The 18,417-nt window shown below is 49.1% G+C and overlaps 2 protein-coding genes across 2 annotated transcripts; both read right to left on the reverse strand.

Annotated features, from left to right (window-relative positions):
• Positions 1-279: 279 nt before the first annotated feature.
• On the reverse strand, positions 280-1,838 carry HOXC12 (homeobox C12). Its single transcript, XM_057410364.1, has 2 exons — positions 1,273-1,838; positions 280-518 (listed from the first exon to the last, which is right to left on the reverse strand). Exons 1-2 carry the CDS (start codon positions 1,835-1,837, stop codon positions 280-282), a joined length of 804 nt encoding a protein of 267 aa, XP_057266347.1. The 5' UTR covers position 1,838.
• Positions 1,839-12,167: 10,329 nt separating this feature from the next.
• Positions 12,168-15,348, reverse strand: HOXC13 (homeobox C13). The gene is made up of 2 exons (XM_057410352.1): positions 14,661-15,348; positions 12,168-12,450 (listed from the first exon to the last, which is right to left on the reverse strand). Exons 1-2 carry the CDS (start codon positions 15,292-15,294, stop codon positions 12,194-12,196), a joined length of 891 nt encoding a protein of 296 aa, XP_057266335.1. The 5' UTR covers positions 15,295-15,348; the 3' UTR covers positions 12,168-12,193.
• Between the last annotated feature and the right edge of the window lie 3,069 nt (positions 15,349-18,417).

The raw sequence follows: 18,417 nt of genomic DNA on the forward strand, positions 1-18,417 counted from the left end.
TAATATTATTATTTTCCTCTCTGTCGGGTTTCGTATTTTAAGGGAAACTGGTAAATTATTAATATTATTTCTTTATTCATTGATTTCTGGGTAGGGAGGGGGATTAAGAGTGATCAGATAAAGTCCCGGGAGCTCGGGTGAATGCTAGAGAGTCTATGTGGGAGTTGTTTTGGGTTTAGTTGGATTTTTTTTTCCCTTTTCTTTTAGTTTTCTATTTTTATATATTTTTTCTTTTTTTTTTTTTTAATTTTAATACCCGACACGGACGTTTTTTAAACTTTAAAAGAAAGAAAGAGCTTGCTCTCTCAGGAGGAGTCTTTTCTTTTTCATACGCCGGTTCTGGAACCAGATCTTCACCTGCTGGTCGCTCAGGTTTAATCGGTCTGAGAGCTCCCTCCTTCTTTGGCGAGTAATGAATTCATTGACCATAAACTCCCCTTCCAGCTCTGCCAGCTGCAGCTTGGAATAGGGTTTTCGCTTTTTCCGGGACCGTGTGTGCATCGGGTACCAAGGAGCACCTGGCAAATGGGGAGCGAGAGTTTAGCACTTGGCAAGGAAACCCCATCCCAAACCTTCTCGTAAAGAAAAAAAGGGGGGGGGCACCCCCAGCACCCCTTTTTCTGCACCTCTCTATTAGCCCCGCTCTTCCCAAGGTCCCTCGCTGTGCCTGGGGATGCTCCCAGACGCCTCCCAGGCCCACGGGTGATGTACAGGAGGCAGAGGAAAGGAAAAGGGGGGAGCCTTATAACCGGGACATGCAGCAAAGCATGGCCAGAGAGCGGGAGAGAAGCCTGGGGCCCCCCAGGAAGGGCTCCAAAGCAGCAAGGAGAAACCTCCACCCGAATGCCAACTTGGAAGGCTGTGTTTTCCTACGGTTTTTAAGCACCCCCTCCCCTTTTTCCCCCTTCCCTTGGAAAGACACACCTCTGCGATGTCCCCCAAAGGCGCCCGGACGTTCCGCCAGCCCTCCGCGCTGCGCAGGGATGCGCAACTACTACCCTGCTCTGCGTCTCTCTCCCTCTTTTTTTTTTTTTAATGGGATATTTACATGTTTATAGCCTTTTCTTTTAAAAGAAGCACCACCTAATAAAACATTAGGGATTTCGGTGCTACCCCTAGTGGTCTCAGCACACATAGACACGCCGCTTCCCACCGCTGAGCCCATGAATTACACCCCGGAGGAGCCCCAAGCCGGCAAGTTTCCAAGCCAAAAAAAAAACCCACCCCAACACAACCAGCTCCAGCCCCGAGGTCCTCCTTCCCGGGTCTTACCACCGTTGCCTAAAGTGCTGCCTTGGTTCAGGGGGGACACCAAACCCCCCGCTTCTCCGGTCGTGCCTTTATTCCCTTCATTGAGCAAAGAAGAGCTGGAGTCTGACTCCAAGGACTGGCAGGAAGGAGGGTCGTGAGGCACCGCCTCGCTGCTCGGATAGTCATATTTGCTGAAATTGCCCCCCATGCCTGTGGGGAGGCTGGATTCGAGGGGCAGCAAGGCACTGTCCCTGCCCCTCTCCTCCCTCTTGAGCCCGCTGGGTTCGGAGCAGGTTTCCCGGTAATAACATTTGCTTTCCTCCACCCGGGCGAGGTCGCAGGCTCTACCGAAGGAAGGGTTAATGGAGACGGGGCTGCTCAGGTAGGGTTGAGGGTACCCGTTGCAGGGTTCCGAGGATGCCCAGGGCAAGGAGCAGACGTTATCCCGTCGGGGGTAGGAGAGGGAAGGCAAACCGGGCAGCTGCCCTCCGGAGGCCCGGAAATTAGGGAAGTAGAAGGTGTCTCCTGTGTGGATGTTCACCAGAGGTCCCACAAAGCCGGGATTAAGGAGGTTGTGCTCGCCCATTTCCGCGGGCCTGACCGAAAGCTTCTACTTTATTGCTATCTGACATTAAACATAGTTAAACCGACGGCTCGGCCTCATTGGTCCGGGGGGGTCACGTGAGCCCCAAATTGCGCTGGGAGGTGGGGGGGGCCTCCCCTCCCCTGGCAGCCGAGACAAAACACAACAGCAAGTTCCGCCTTTTTTACGCCTTTTCTTCCCCCCCGAATCCCGTCCTCCTTCCCCCCCCCCCCCCCAAATCATAAAAAAAATCCCATAAAGCATTTTATTAAAAAAAAGAAAAAAAGCCCCAACTGCTCCCAGCGCTGGCTTAAGAAGCGCGGAGCTCCCTAGAATGTCATATTTGGCATAAAATAATCGATAGGAGAGGATTTTACCCCAAACCCGCTGAGCGTCCCTCCCCCGGCAACACTTCGGACCCCTCCACCATCTGCAAAAGCGAGGCTGATTCTCATTAATTAGCTCCTTTATTAACTAAAACAGTTCGAATTTACAATATCTCCCCAATAAATTACTATTAGATATTGTGTCATATAAAGTTTACGGGCTTTTTAAGGAGACGAATGATGGTGCCCGCAACAGGCTTATATTTACGCGTGGTGGGATGGCAGAGTTGGAGGCTATTTGCGACCTTTCCTACTCCTTTTTATTATTATTATTATTATCATTTTCCCCAGCTCCTCTCGGACTAGGCGGCTTTGTCGTGGGCTGGGGAAATGCAGCCTCTTCCCAAGCTTTTGCCACACTCTCTCAAGAAGAGATGGAAGATTTTTTAACAATCCTCAATTGCTTTTATTAATGACCTGTGTCGAATAAAGCAGCCAGAAGAACACGACTGTATATAGCCTTAATTTACCCGGTATATATCCCATATGCACCAGGGCGCACACACGTATAGAGTTAAGTGTTTCCATCTATATTTTGAATTCTTCTTTTTGCTTTGTTTCTGAGAAAGAATTATAGTCCTGCCCCCCATTTCTTTGGTCCTCACCCATGGAAACAGAGGTACACACATACACACACACACGCGGAGCTGGTTCTTCGCCACCTTATAGCAATATATTCTGCCGTCGTAACACTACGGAGCTCTTCTTCCCTCCCACCCATCGTCTTCTCCTGGTCATACTGAAAAGAGCTGCTGTAAAGGAATACAAGGGGGGGGGTGGGAATAATGAACAAAAATCAATATTGGCTTCTTTCCGTCCAAAATAAAGACGTCGGAGGAAGGAAAAAAATAATACTACTGGAAAAGGTGCATCGCATGGAAACGGAGAACACGCAAAGGCGTTTGAGGGTGGTTCGTCTTCGATTTTTTTCTGGGGTGTTTTTTTTTTCTCTTTTTTTTTTTTCCTTGCTCCTCCTCCCCCCCCCCCTTTCCTTTATTTTTTAAAAAAACATTTCCCCCCCCCCCCGCTTTCCCGTTGCTGGATTTTTGCATGGCTTTGCATTCCTCCCTGCCTTGAGCAACTCCCAAGCGCTCCCCTTGCCAGGTTGACTCTGCAAAGTACCGTAAATATTCCTGTAGAGGTAAAACCGCTGCGCAGGGGCGGAAGCGCTCCGCGAAGGCTGAGAAGGGCGAGTGTAGCCTCGTCTCCCCAACTGCTGCCTTGCCGGTAGCCTCCCTCCCCAATATTTGATATATTTCTCAAGCATAAAATCATTTTGGGGCTTCAGCTCCCCCCCCCCTCCTCCCAGCCCTGCAAGAAAAATCAGGTGCCAGTAAAATAACTCCTTGAGGTGCTTTGTTTTGTCTTCCATGGACAGCTCCTGAAGGTGGAAACCCTCTTCTCCCTCTTTCCTATATCCCTTTTTCTCCCTGGCACATGGATATGCTGCATACATACCTTGCAGAGATATGTGCATACCTTCCTACACGCTTTGCCTGTGAAGGAAGAAATACGACTACTAGAAATATGTTGCTAGAATGAAAATTTAGCACTTTTTTATCCCCCTCTTTAAACCTTGCCAAGGAATTTTTTTCCCTGCAGGTATAAGTGAAAAAGCTGCTTGCAATTTCTCCCAGAGTGTCTTCTCGCTGCAGAAGAAAACGCTCGCAAACGCTGGGCAAGCGTGGGGAGGAATAGTTTATATAAAAATGAGCACGTGATCCCCGGAGGTTGCCATCTGAATTGGCTTTGTTTGCTGGTTTGGGTTTTTTTTATTAAAGAAAACCCTTCCTCTACCTTGCTCTTGGCTTTGCAAAATTCCCCATAGAAGACGTGCCCGGGTGCTGCACGGCTTTGTTCTCCACCGGACCTTGGGAAAGTGCGTTTTTTGCTCTAGAGGAGCCTCGGGGTATTTGGGGCTTTTCCTCTCTATTGATTATTTTCTTTTTTTTTCCCAGGGTTAAAATATTAAAAAAATAATGAATTTTCACATTTACCTCCAAAGAAACATGTGGGGAAGTAACTGCAGGATTGAGATGCAGAGCAAGTGAACCACAGACTGGTGGAGGGATAATGTCAGCGTGGGCATCACAGCAAGGGAGAGGGTGAAAAACACCCCCGGCTCCCCTATTTATTCCTTTTTTCCTCCTTTTCTTTAGAGCTGGGAAATGCCGCAGCCGTGCCCAGAAATATATTAAGGGATGCAGAGCGTGGAGAGGAGCTCCCTGCTCTTGGTGGCCTTGGCTGGGGCTCTCCAGCTCCGCGCTGCTCCCGCTGCAAGCGGACAGCAGGTCTAAGGAAAAGGGGGAAATAAAATTCACCCGAAAGACGCTTAAGCAAAGCTGCCGCGTTTCCCTGGAGTTTCTTCCCCATTAAAAACGCATTTCCCAGTTCAGGTTGAGCGCTGGGGCTTTTCTAATGCTCAACACAAACTGAGCGGAGCTTAAAAACGAAAGCCTGAGCCGAGTCCTGCTGCTTGGGGCACAGGCATCGGGGGGTTTAGGCGGTGCAGAGCCTACCCCAAAATATATCCCCATTTCCGCCTCATATCACTTCGAGCAACCCTCCCTTCCTTTTTTCCCCCAGTATTCATCCTCCCAAAGAAAGTTGTGCAGCCCAACAAAATAATTCTCAGCACTTTTCCTCAGGAATCCGGGTTTTCAGGTAGAGAGACCTTTTTGACGCCGATATTGCTATTTAATAATCCTCGGGGAGGGTTTATTTTTTCCCACCTCCCCAAGTTGTACAAGGAGCTTTTCTGGAGATACTGGTGAGAAGAAGCCGAGAGAAGCTTCATCCCAGTTGGGAGCTTCCCTGGGACAAAAAAAAGCCCCCGGAAAAACAAAGAAGAAAGAGAAAAAGACGCTGGAAAAGAGAGATTGCAACGTCTCAGTTCAAGGTCACTGTCTAGTGTAGTAAATAGGATCGACATCTTATGCTAATGACTGTCTCGGTTGAGCATCACTGCACGGGGAAAACAAGAAGCCCAAGTTTGGGGCTGACTTTTTCCCTGTGTTTTGGGGGATTTATCCCTGCACTCCAATCTTCCTTCTCTTCCCGTTTTGCGCCATCGCCTCCCCTCTCTACCAAAGCGTGAGAAATAAAAATTCCACTTCTCCTCATCCCGCATTTCATCCTTTTCCCCCGCCGGCCTCCCTGGCACAGGCTCTGTCTCCTCCACCCCTCCGGCCTTGTCTCTTCACGAAATCAAAACTAGAATTTAAGGGAAAAAACCCAATTTAAACGGCCTCAGCCTAATGGCCACAGCAACACATTTATCTTTCAAATACCCACTTTCAGTTTTCTCTCAGAAAAGACTGTGAAATTCAACCCTCATAGAGCAAAAATAGCCCACAACATATATATTGTATCTTTCTGGCCGGAAAACCGAGGGGCAAAAGCGAATTAAAAGGTCTTCTTGTGCTTCTGCAAGTTGGAAAAACACATCCCGTCATGGCTTAGTTTTTCTGCTCAACCGAATTTCACCCCAAGTTGGTTGGGAGCTGTAAGGAGTTGCGCTGACTCGAACAAGAAGTTAGCTGCCAGGGCCGAAAAGGAAGTATTTAGGATAAATATACAGATACATGACACGGGGAATAAAATAGAGACAGGCTTTGGAAAGCCCACAGAATGGTTATTTCGGGCTATATATCACTGAAACCTGTCCCAGCTACTTTTTCTGATGTGGAAGATGCGTGTCTACAGACATCTTATAGATAAAGAAGTGTACAATACTCCTCATAGATATATAAGTGTACAAGACAGCTCATAGATACACTGGTGTAGAAGACACCTCGTAGACATAGAAGTGCTCAAGGCACCTTCTAGATATCTATATAAAAGGGTAGTAAAAAGGAATCCGTAGGAGCTGGGCAAAAAAATAGAAGTATTAACATGGGAAAGAGGTAAATGGATGGGAATAAAAACGTCTACGACACTTCAGCTCATCCAATATACAAATCATCCAGGGCAGGTTTCAGTTTTAAAGACGGCAGGTCCCAGCCTCGGTGCAAGGAATAGTTAAATGCCTGGAATATCATGATATTTTTCCCCAGCTTTGCCAGCAGAGGATCTTCTCCTCCTATTAGACTAATGTAAACTGATGCCTGCATCCTTTGTAAGGCAAAGGTTTAGTCCCCAACTTTCAGGAAGTTGGCTTCGTCCCCCAGCTCTGTTTTGAGGGAGAAGCTGGCGTTTTGCACTGTAATTCCCCTGGAGGACTGAAACCCCCCAACAACTGTAACAACAAACCGGTTAATGGTCTAGAAATCACGACTCTTGAGCGAATCACAATTGGAGAGCCTGCAAAGCGTGATCTCACTTATTTAATGTTCCTTGTAAAGGAAGGGAAAGTGGTGAGGAGGAAAGGGAGTTTATTAAACCCACGGCGGGTCCCACTGTGGGCTGAACCAGCTCCCTGCCAGGCAGCAGCCTTCCCCCAAAGCGGAGGCGACAGGAGACACGACATTTTGCTGGATATAATTCTTAAACACCCATAAACACGAGGGTTTCCCCAACGTGCTGCTCCACGTAGGCGAGGCAGATTGTAAGCTAGGACCCAGCGGTGCTGGAGGAGCCTGTGGGATGTGTGTGCATACACACACTGTGTTGGCTGTCAGTGGCTTAAGAAACAATATTTTGGCAGAGCCTTTAGAAGCCTCTTTTGTTGAGATCATCAACAACAAAAAAACCCAAACCAAAATCGCCTTTCTTTTTAAGACCAAGCGCTTCCATAACAGACAGAAAGTGAACCAGGAAGAGTTATACTCACCTCTGCACTGAGCGCCAGGGCTGCGAGAGCAGAATTCCCCCTCCAGATTAGGAAGTTATTCGTTTAAAAGATGCGATAGAGAAAAGAATAATAAAAAAATCCATATGCAAATAGGGGTGAGCTATTAAGAGAAAATATGAGAGAAAAATACAGGAAAGAAGGGAAAAATAGAAGGAAAATAGAAAAAAGAAAGAGAGAAAGAGAGAGAAAGAGAGAGAAAGCGATAAGGAGAGAAAGAGAGAAAGAGAAAAATAGGAAGAAAGAAAGGAAAAAAGAAAGAGAGAAAGAAGGAAAGAAAGAAAGAGAGAAAGAAGGAAAGAAAGAAAGAAAGAAGGAGAGAAAGAAAGAAAGAAAGAAAGGAAGAAAGACAGAAAGAAAGGAAAAGAAAGAAAGAAAGTATTAAACAGTGGAAGGAAAATAAAAATGAAAAAAGGAGAAAAAAAACCAAACAAAAAAAGATAGCAGGGAAAAAAAAAAAAAGGGAGAGGGAAATCCCTTGTCCGGGGTTTTACCATAAAGGCTGCGGTTGGGAAGTTATTCAAAGTCCTCGATACAAAGGAAAGAAAAGGCTAAACTTGGGAAACTTCCTTTTCAGGGCTTTATTGTTGGCCATTAGCCCGCCTGTCTAGACTTCAAATAACACCTTGTTTATCTGTAAACAGGAGCGGGAGCTGCCTGGTGGGGAGAAGATCAAGGGTGAGGGTCCCCGCGCTTATTATCCCCGCAGCTCGTGATGTCAAGGTCAAACAACGCCTAGTCACGGTCAAGGGTAATACAGGAGTGACGTCACGGCCTGCTGACCTAACACCCAGCGAGCTCCGGGCAGGGCGCTGATGGATAAATGAGCAGGGAAAAGAGAAGCCTGCGATTCCCAGTGCTATTTCCTATCGGGAGTGCGAAGAAATAAGTGGGAAAAAAAAGGTAGAAATTAAATGGATTTGTGTTCCGGGGGAGGGGGGATGTGTGTTCACGTCCGATGGAGCTCGGTTTCCCTGCCCGCGGAACTTCAGAGGGGAAATAACAAGCTCTTCTATGGGTTTTGAGTGTGTGCGCTCAATTCTTACTTGAATTTCTTCTCCTCCGGGCAAGCGCCTCGTTCAGTGAGCTTGGAAGAGGATGACCAAGTAACTTGAGTTGAACGTTACATTTTGCCTTTCGTATGGGAAAAAAAAAATCCCCCAATCTCCCCCCCCATCCCCAAACTAATCAACCAAAACAGCCCCAAAACCAAACCGAACAACTCAAATCAACCATGTCTGGGATCGCTAGGAGGGTTTATCCAGAAGAAAATAAGTGTTATTTTTGTCCGACCAGCCCCGAAAGCACCTTTTTTTTTCACCCAAAGTGCATATATTAAAGAGAAGACCGAGTATCCGCGGATGTGCGCGGAGGCAGAGAAGGTCTAACCTTCCCAAGGAGGGAAAATCTGTCTGTCCGGGATTCCCTCTCTGCCCCGAGAGTCCGATCCCGACCTCCCTCCGCCGTCATCCCGAGCAGATTCCGGGGTTAAGACTCAGTCCCACTTTGGGAGGACTGAACCCCGAGGTCTCGAGCACATCAGGGTTGGGGTCCCCCTTCCCTGGAGTCTACACTCCCCCGTAAAGCTTCCCACCTCAGCATCGCCTGCCTGCATCCGTCTTCTTCGCCGGGTCCCGGGCGGTGGGCCAGCCCCCGAGGGGAGGGAGGAGGCGTCAGGCGACACCGAAAATATAAATGTATTTCAAAATATCGTGGGAACCATGGGCAATGGCAGGAGACTGCCTGGTTTCCTTCTCTCGCCAGTATCTGCCCACCAATTGCATCCAAACCCCTTGGTGCCCTGAAGCGTCATGAATGAATTTCTTGTTTCTTCTCTGGTTTGGGGTTTGTTTTCTTTTTTTTTTTTGCCTTCCCCCCCCCCCCCCCCTTTCCTTTTTAATACTTCCCACGCGACTTGAAAGAGCGACCGACACACAAACCGACACAGACAGCCCTGTCCCCCTCCGACAGAATTAAACCACGACTGACAAACACTTCTAAAACTGGAAACTTGGGCTCGGTTATATACACCCCTAAAGAACAAAACCCCCTCATTTATCCTTATCCTCTCCCTCCCTCTGACAGCACCAGCCCGATATCCTCATTCTAATATTTTTCTTATTATTATTTTTTTTCAAAAAAGAAAGAAAACCCAAAGATTAAATTCAGGTCTAAGGAGGTAAAACAGAGCCACCGCCACCAGCGCGTTCGCTGTCAGGATGTTGGATTTGGGCTTGTCTGGAGTTGCTCTCAGGCGTTGCTGTGTCTGCACACACAGCAAGCTACCTTTATTTATTTATTTCTTTATTTTAGGAAGAAGGGGATTTTGTTTTACACCCAAACTACATATTCTGGTGGTTCTCGTAGGTTTTCACCATCGACTTCATCCCGCTATAGCTGCAGCGATGGGTTGCCGGAGGTGTTGCAGTATTCCAGAGCTGAGCGTTTTGGACAAAAGCATTAAAAACATAAGAATTTAAGCTCTGCCTGTGTTTCCAAACAGCAGTTCTTCATAATAAAGGCAGGAAACACCCTCAGATCAGTGTCCGGGTTTCTCCACTCATTGGAGAAATCAGGGAAGGGGGCTAGAAATTAGAGACCCCCTTTTTTCACCCCTCCGCGAAGGGATGGGGAGGTGAGAGGAGAGGATCCAGCTCCCAGTTCGCCCTGTTACCAGTATCAGACAAAGCGGAGTCCCCCCTTACCTGAGATCCGGGATCACACAGGGATTCCAAATCCATATGGAGCTCTCCCGGTATTTCGGAGGGGGGACATGGGTCGGTGGAGGGAGATTATCCATACCCCGCCATGCATCATCTTCTGTACCCATTTATAAAGCTATAGGTAGACCCGTACATACACACTGGCGCAGACTGGGATTTACTCACCTCTTCGTGTGATAACACAGAGGGTGCACTTCAATATAAATTCATATATATATATATAAATTTATATATCTAACGTACATATTATTTACTCACCATCCCATAGAATAATGTAGATGTTTGCATTTGGTTCTGCATATATAAATTTATAGATATAAACCCCATATATTTTATCTATCCACCATTCCACAGAATAACATAGAGGGCTGCACTTGGCTATGTACCTATAAATTTATATATTTAACATACATTCTTATCTACCCACCATTCCATAGAATAACATAGAGGGCTGCACTTGCATATATATATATAAATTTATATATTGTGTGTGGATACGTTGGTATATGCAGCATATTATACGTGATAGAATCACATACAGAGATACAGAGATCGCCTTAATACCCACACTTATATAAATCACACACACACCGCCAAGCCCCACACACATACATATAACACACATATATATAATACCTACACACCGACGCCCAGATCATAAAAAGAAACGGACATACACGGTCCTATGTACATGCCATTATATACCCTTGTATAAATGTGTATATAAATTCTATATATATGCATTTATGCATAATACTTTGAGCACCTAAGGTGTTTACGCTCGCATTTCTGCAAACACCAATGCTAATCTTATTTTCCTAGAGCTTGAGAGAGCTTGTGTCGGCTCTATCTACTCCTCGTATAAATATATGCACACGCTCGATGCAAATTTAACCCGCAATAACATTGTTTTAGGTTACATGCCTTTAAAAGCTTTTTCTCCCCGCTTCCCCTCCCCTTCTGATCATTTAACGAGGTGATTAAATCTAGCAGATATTAAGGTAGAGTGTAATGCGCCTATGGAAACAATTTCCTTTCTCGTATTTCTTTCCGAGCTGCCCGGCCGGCTCGGGGCCGCGTAAGATCCGCGGGTAGGAGATTTTTATCTAGGGACGGAGGAGCTGAAGTCAAACAGGTTTAGCGAAACCTTTGAGAGGGAGATTTAAAGAGATTAGAAGAGTCTCTGAAAAGTCATCGCCTTTGCACTGGGGGTAATTGGCGGGGCAGGAAAATAAGGACAAAAAAAAAAAGAGAGGAAAAATAGGGGGAAAACGTCAATAAAAAGCAATCAGCTGGGTCAACCTCTGCGGATTTATTCCCCCCCGCTTTTTACTTCCCCTGGGAACAACCCTCCTTGGGGACAGGCATCTACCCTTCGCATCCTCCGCCTGCTTTCAGGCAGCCCCTGATTAAGAGTTTTCTACTCAAATTTGCCAGATTTCGCCCCTTTTCTCCCCCATCTTTTCTCCGCGGAGGTTCCCGCCCGGCTTGTGCGCGCCGTGTGGGGATAGCAGGCAGCTGGAGGGAAGGGTGGGAGAGGAGCAGGGCTACAAAGAGGTGCACAAAGAGCCTCTCCTCAAGGCAAAACCAACAACAAAAAAAAAGGTATTTATTTTTAAGAAATGTCATCTGCAGTCGGTACATATCGTCTGGACACCACAATATTATATACATATACAAGACATTTAAAATAAAAAAGGATGCTTTTACATATCCAAAGAACACTGTCGATAATTAGCCGGGTTAAAGAGGGAAAGAAACAAACCCCAAAGACAATATTGTGCATTTTCCATCTTGTCAGCGGAGCACAGACATTCCAGTTTTACGGCAGAGATATAGAAACCCTCAGGAGAACATACCCAAAATAGTCTCGTACAGCAACTCCCTTCCATCTAGGACCTAAAATCAGTGGTCGGGATATTTAAGCGATACCGAGCAATGGTTTTCTTCCCACAATAGCAGCTTTATTTCTTATTTTCGGTCCCTAGTGCCGAGAAAATACGTAGCTGATGCAACTTTGCCATAGGTTCTCCATACATTGATATATCGGTGGGTGGAATGGCCCGAGATAGGGAAGACTGGCGAGGGGGTCGGACTATACAACGTTACAGGGCGACATTCAGAGTTCATCTCTCTTTTAACATAACTACACTCTTAGCTTATGAGTATATTCTTTCAAAAATGTACACAGTTGAACCTTATCAAGTGGATTTCTCAGAGCAGACCTGGGGGGGTTCACAGTCAGAGAGGGGTGGAGGGATAAATCAAAGATGCGCTCGGTGGGGTTTTTTGGGGGATGCTCGTCTGCATTCGTGAATGTCGATTTTTTTCTATATATTTTTTTTTAAATAATTAGTTGGAATCAGCAGAGTCCTGATGATCTCATCATACAAGCTACCAGATAAATATTTACTCTTCTTGTTCCTTTTCCTTGCCCCTTCTCCTCCAAAGTCATCCTCTGTCAGGTGGCATGGAGATGCGCTGTCTTGGACTTGCTCACCACCTTCTTCTCCTTGACCCTCCGGTTCTGGAACCAGATAGTCACTTGGCGCTCGGACAGGTTGGTGGTGGCCGAAATCCTCCTTCTCTTCTCTTTGGTGATGAATTTGCTGGCCGCGTACTCCTTTTCCAACTCTTTCAGCTGGATTTTGGTGTAAGGGACCCTTTTTTTCCGGCCCCTCCGGTAGCTGCTGACCTCGGGTTGTAAGGGGACCACATCTGGATTAAAAATGAAAACAAAAGCAAAGAAAATACATAAGGAAGAGGGAAAGAGGGGGGTTCTGCATCCCAGGGTGTAGGGATTTCTGCACATCAGGGAGGGAAGGGAAGGGGTGATAAAGGAGGATAAAGAGTGGAGGAATGCAAGCAAAGATAAAGGGGAAAAAAGAGGGGAAAAAAGAGACAAGGCAGGCAGAAAATGCATCCAGAGAGGGGAATAATACTATAATAATAGGAATAATAACATAACATTCGTAATTTACGTGGTGGAAATGTGTTTTTCTTGGCGACGCTGCCTACGCTGCTAAACAAGGAGCATCGAGTCAACCCGCTGACTAAAGGTGTGCAAATAATCCAAGGGACCTTCCGAACGGATGGATTTTTGACAATATCTGGAGTTTCTGCCCAGTTTTCCTCTTCCTTTCCCTCCTTCTTCATTCCTCCCCTCCTCATCAGCAAACCTCTTCGGGGATCCCCGAACACCCAGCCTGATGCAGGGACAAATGCATCCCCCGCACCCCAGCCCCTCTTGCAGCTTCGTGCAGCCCAGGAAGCCCCTCCGGGTGGGGGGCACTCAGATACCCAGCAAGAATAGCCCAAGCCCCCCTTCCCAGTGGCTTTTCGTTAGGGGGGGGAGAGGGGGACAGGGGAGATGTTCTGTTCTGTGCAAAGGGACTATGGGGAATAGTAAGGGCTCAGCAGGGATGTGGGGGCACCTTCACCCCTACTCTGCTGGTACTGGGGTTTGGAGCAAAACTCCACCCGAGCCTTCGGGCAGCCCCAGCCCCTTCCAAGGGTTGTGGGGGGAGCGACCTGGGGGACTAATCTCCTCTCCGCCAAGGTGTGACCCAGCTGGCTGGAGCGGGAAGATGGAGGCGAGCTCTCCTCGCAGGCAGCGCAGCCCCAATTATGGCTGACAGGAATTAACTGGGGAGCCCCTGGGGGAGCCGTGGGGGCGATCGGCTCTTTGGGAGGGGGGAAATGGGGGTGCTGAGGGTGCCGCAAAGGTGGGGGGCAGGAATCGCCTTCAGGGGAGGGTTCACCGGAACAGCGGGCAATGGGGAGAGAAAGTATTTGGGGAGGCAGCCTCCTCCAAATACAGCTTAAATGCAAGGACCCCCAGCGCCGAGCCCCCTCATATACTCATCATGCAGCCAACCACGCATCACCAAATTCCCTCCACCTTCTCCCCAAAAGCTCCCGTGAAAGCCAATTTCTCCGTCCCTCTTTGTCACTAAGAAGGAAAATACATGAACGGATGTGGTCCTTCATTGCTTCCCCGAAGGACTAACGCGACCCATCCCTTCTTGCCTTCCAAGGGTCAGTTCCCCCCCCCTCTTTTATTGTGGTTATCCCCTGCAGCATCCTTCCCCACCCAGCGCTGGGGGGCTGGGGGAAGGACAGGGAGGCAGCACCTACCATCACCTTCCTCCCTCCCGCTGTCCTAGGGGCCCGGAGCACGCAGGGCACGGTGGGAGCGGGAGGGAAAGAGAGCGGGGTATTCGTCGGGCTGAGAGATGCTCCAGAGAGGGCATTCGCCTCGCCGGGTCCTGCGGGCTGTCAGCCGGGCAGGGTGCATACCTGACCCGGGCAGAAACCTCGCCAACCCCCCTCACCCCTCTGCCTGTCTCCTTGCCCTCCAAACAGCCTCATTTGTCACTTGACACCTATTCCTATAATTGTGTGCAATTGTGATATGATTAATGTCCCAGCCTCCGACACTTCTCATTCGACTGAGCCACCAGAGAAGGTTGTTTGGGTGTTCGGACCTTTTTGTCTCTTTTTAATTTTTTTTTTTTGTTTCCTATTTAAGCTTCCTGCATTTCGAGAAGCAGCAAAAGGAGGGATAAAAAAGAAGAGAAAGGCACTTCTCTTTAGGTGAGGCAAGCATAGGGAGGAGAGAAGAAAGGGAAGAATTAAACGGCAAAGTTACTTTCCAAGCAAGCTCACGGCGTGTATTTTGATTCAGAAATGATTGCTTCACCTTCTTTCCCATACATGTTCATACACATTGCCTTGCACAGGAGGCATTCCAGAGCCGTTTCTTCCCCTTTAATTACATATACAGACATACACGGATCTATCTGTTTATATATATGTGTATATACATATATATATGCACACTCATCCGCATACACGCACATCCCCACCTCCGGTGGGAGCTGGCGGTTGGGAAGCAGGTGAGCACGCCGTTTCCCGGAGCAGCCTACCTGGGAAAGGTGATTTCCAGAGGTGTGCAGACTGCGATTGCTCTTTGGAGCAGTACACTTGCCCATCCCAGCCATTAGAAAGAGCCCAGTGTTGGTAACCTTCCATGGGAAGCAAAGCGTCGTGTCTCGGTTCCGGATGACCACCGAGCCCCGGTACCACCGACACGTCCAAATAGCCCGGGACCGCCTGGTAGGAACTGGGAAAACCGGGGTAAAAGGCGAATTCTTTGGCCCTCGACGGCAGCTCCTCTCCAGGCAGGGGCCCGCCGGCCTCGGGGTACTTCTCCCCGGGGTGATAAGCGCATGGTTTCTGCTGCAAGTTGACTCCGTGGGAGTGGGACAACCTGCAGCCGTAGTAGCCCCCTCCGAAGGGGTAACCGTAGCCCAGCGCCGCGCTGGAAGCCGCCCCCGACGGGCACTGGCGTGGGGGCTCTGCTGCCGCCAGCTCAGCGTACGCCGCTCCCTGAGGCGGTGGCGGTGGCGGTGGGGCCGTGGGCACGGCGAGTCCGGCGTGGGGCATCATCTCCCGGCAGTGTCCCAGCCCTTCCATGCGGTTCTTCTCCCGCGGGGCGTCCTCGCAGCGGCAGGCGAGGCCGTCGGGCCAACGCGGGGGGAGGCCGAGCGGTGCCGTCATGTCATGCCGCGCTGCTCCCGCCGCCGCCTCCTCCTCCTCCTCCTCTTCTTCTTCTTCTTCTTCTTCCTCCTCCTTCTCCGCCGCCTCCTCTTCCTCCTCCTCTTCCTCCCCCTACGGCCGCCGCCGCCGTCGGGGGAAGCTCCGCGCCGCGCCCCGCCGCCCCGCGACCCCCCCAACATATCGGCGCCGCGCGCGCATGCGCCGCACGCCCGCCGCCGCCGCTCCATTAAGAAATCCGCCGCGGCCACGCCCCCCCCCCCCCCCCCCCCCCCCCCGCCCCGACGTGTCCCCGCACACGTGACCCCATCGCCACGGTCATTGGTTGGGTGCCCCCCCCCCCTTTCCTCCGTCCCTGCGCTCCCGCCCCGTCGTGGGGAGAACGAACCGGGGGGGGGAGGCACAAAGAGACACGCGTGGGGGGGGGGCTGGGTCGTGTTCCCCCCCCCCCCCCCATCCGCAGTGTCCCCACGTACACCCCGAAAGTAACACAGGGGAACCCTTCCCCTCGAAGCTCCCCCCCCCCCCCCGCCATGTTTCAGCGTGGGCGAAGGATGCTCAAATCCATATATTGGGGGGGGGGGGGCAAGGAAAACCACCCACCCTCGATATTCCAACGGGAAACGACGGACAAACACCCCACGATGCTTCGGGGGGGGGTGTGTGTGTCAAAAAGCTTCCCCCCCTCCTTTATTATTTTGCGGTGGAACCTGTTCACTTTTTCCTTCCCAAAGTACTTCCCCATCCCCCCCCCCCAGCTAAAATACTTTTCAAAAGTAAAATATCTGCCCAAAAGCCCCCGCGCCCCCCCCCCAATTTTCTCCGAAATAATTTGATTTCCCTCCATTCAGAGCGCGCGTGTGTGATAATTATTGATATTAATTAATAGATCAGTGATAAATAGCTCAGTGGTGATGTGGGAGTAGAGATGAGGCCGGGGGGGGTAGGGGTATGGATGAGGCCCCGAGGGTTGTATCTTGGTCTGGGCTGATTTGGGGGGGGGGGGGGGAGGATGTGATGTGAATTAGTTCTTAAAGCGGGGTCGGGCTGAAGTGGAATTGGGGAAAATTAGGGAAAATGATAGTAAAGTGACAGGTTGCTGGCTGGGAGTGATGGGGGGGGGGACTCGGAGGGGATGAAGCCTTTGGGGGCCCCCCCGGGAAGGATTTCTTAAGGGAAAGAGGAAGCTCAGAGGTCTTCAGCACTCCCAAAAAGGTAGAAAATCGGGGAAAACCTGGGGGGAAATGGTACATTTTAGGACTGGAGTCTCCGTCTTTGTGAGGGGAGGTGAGCTCCCCCCACATTTTCCCTGGGGGGGAGGGTGGGGGTGCCATGGGGAGTGGAGGTCCCTTCGGGACGACCCCCCCCTGTCCCTGTGTCCCGTGGGGTGCGAAGGTGAGTTCTCCATCAGCCTGCCCCGCTCGAGCTGTCGAGGGGGATTTTCGGCGAGCGAAGGGGCCGTCGAAGTCCAAGTTCAAGGCGAGGGAGCCCAAGCTGGTCCCTGCGAGCACTGGGAATGAGGCACCTTCCGAGGGCCTGGGAGTGGGTTCGGAAGTGGAATGGAAAAGGGCTGCGGTGGGTAGAGGTGGGGGAAGATGAAGAGAGGAAAGCTAAGGGGATGGGATGGAATAAAATGGAACTGAAAGAAATAAAAGTAAATACAATAAGAAGAAAATAAAAATAAATGTAAAGATAAAAATGAAAAATAAATTAAGGAAAATAAAAGAAAAAATAGTGGAATTAATACGATTTAGGAAATAAAATAAAATAAAATAAAATAAAGCAAAATAAAGTAAAATAAAATAAAGCAAAATAAAATCAAACAGAATAAAATAGGAAAAATAAATAAAACAAGTAAAATAAGTTAAAAAGCCGTGCCCGCGCCTTTGGAATTCCACAAAGCGCCGTGAATCCATCCAGAAATCACCCAGCAAAACTACTTCCCCCCCATCCCAAGAACCACATGGCTCGAGTGATAACGCAAAAGCCGAACGAGAAACGACGTGTAAATTAAAGCCGGGTGTCCCCCACGTCGGGGCCACGGGAAGGGGGGAGCGGAACAAAACCCCTTCCCTCCCTCAGCAGCCCTCGATATATTTGTTCTCCCACTTTAATTTGGAAGATGCAGTTAACAGTTTGTAGCACATGCCCTATGTGCGCGGCGTGGGGAGGGAATTCGATGTACATGTACACTACAAACGCAAAGGTTGCTGCGAGGGTGGCAGGGTTGGGTGCTGCGGTGCTCGGGGGAAGGCGGGAGCCCCAAGGAAAGGAACCGGTGCCCGAGAAATGAAATCTCAAATAGCTCTGACGGGTGGGGAAGGGCTTTGCCACCTCGGCTCCGGGGAAAGAGTGGGTCAATGGGACACTGAATTTTGTCATTCAGTGGGTTATGCGCTGGAAATTAAAGGAGGGAGGGGAAGCAAGGGGAAAAGAGAAGATGAGAGGAAAAAGAGGGGGGGAAGAAGGAAAAAATATAAGAAAACAAGAGAAAAAAAAGGAGAAAAACACAAAGCAAACAAGGGAAAAAAAGAAGAAAACAAGAGAGAGAGAAAGAAATATTAAAAAGCGAAATAGAGAGAAAAAACTAAAAAAGAGGAAGAAAACAAGAGAAAAGGGTCTTTTTCTGGAGGTAACGGAGATGAAAAATCACATTTAACCCATTTAACCCTGCGGTTTCCTAGGGAAGGGTCGGTGTCATAATTTCTTTTCATGTCTGAGCTTTGAGGGTGGCTCTACCCGCGATGGCGAGTAATGAACCCAGACCAGCTCCGCTTCCCAAAATGTGGAACTGCTTAAGAGAGTGGTACCCATAAATAAAAAATAGGAAGAGGGGAAGGAGCAATTAGAAATAAGAGCAGATGTGTGACCCTCCCTTTATTATTTATTTTTGTATGCATATATAGATGCATATAGTTCCCCCCCCCCCCCCAAATTAAAGCTCACAAGTACTCCTCTGCTTGTGCTCTTGTAGGTAAAGGCTGGAGGACTCCGTCGCATCCTATTTTCAGCTTATATTTTAAATTATGGAAGGAAGAGGGAAAATTGACCTATATCAAATAACATTGACTTAGAAATCCCTCTTTCTCAGCCTCCAGCCGGCTCTGGGCTTGCAGATCGCTCTGG

The sequence above is a fragment of the Pezoporus wallicus genome, unplaced genomic scaffold, assembly GCF_028554395.1.
Source record: "Pezoporus wallicus isolate ANWC-B61680 ecotype Strahan unplaced genomic scaffold, APGP_CSIRO_Pwel_v1 contig_10711, whole genome shotgun sequence".
Classification (NCBI taxonomy): Eukaryota; Metazoa; Chordata; class Aves; order Psittaciformes; family Psittacidae; genus Pezoporus; species Pezoporus wallicus.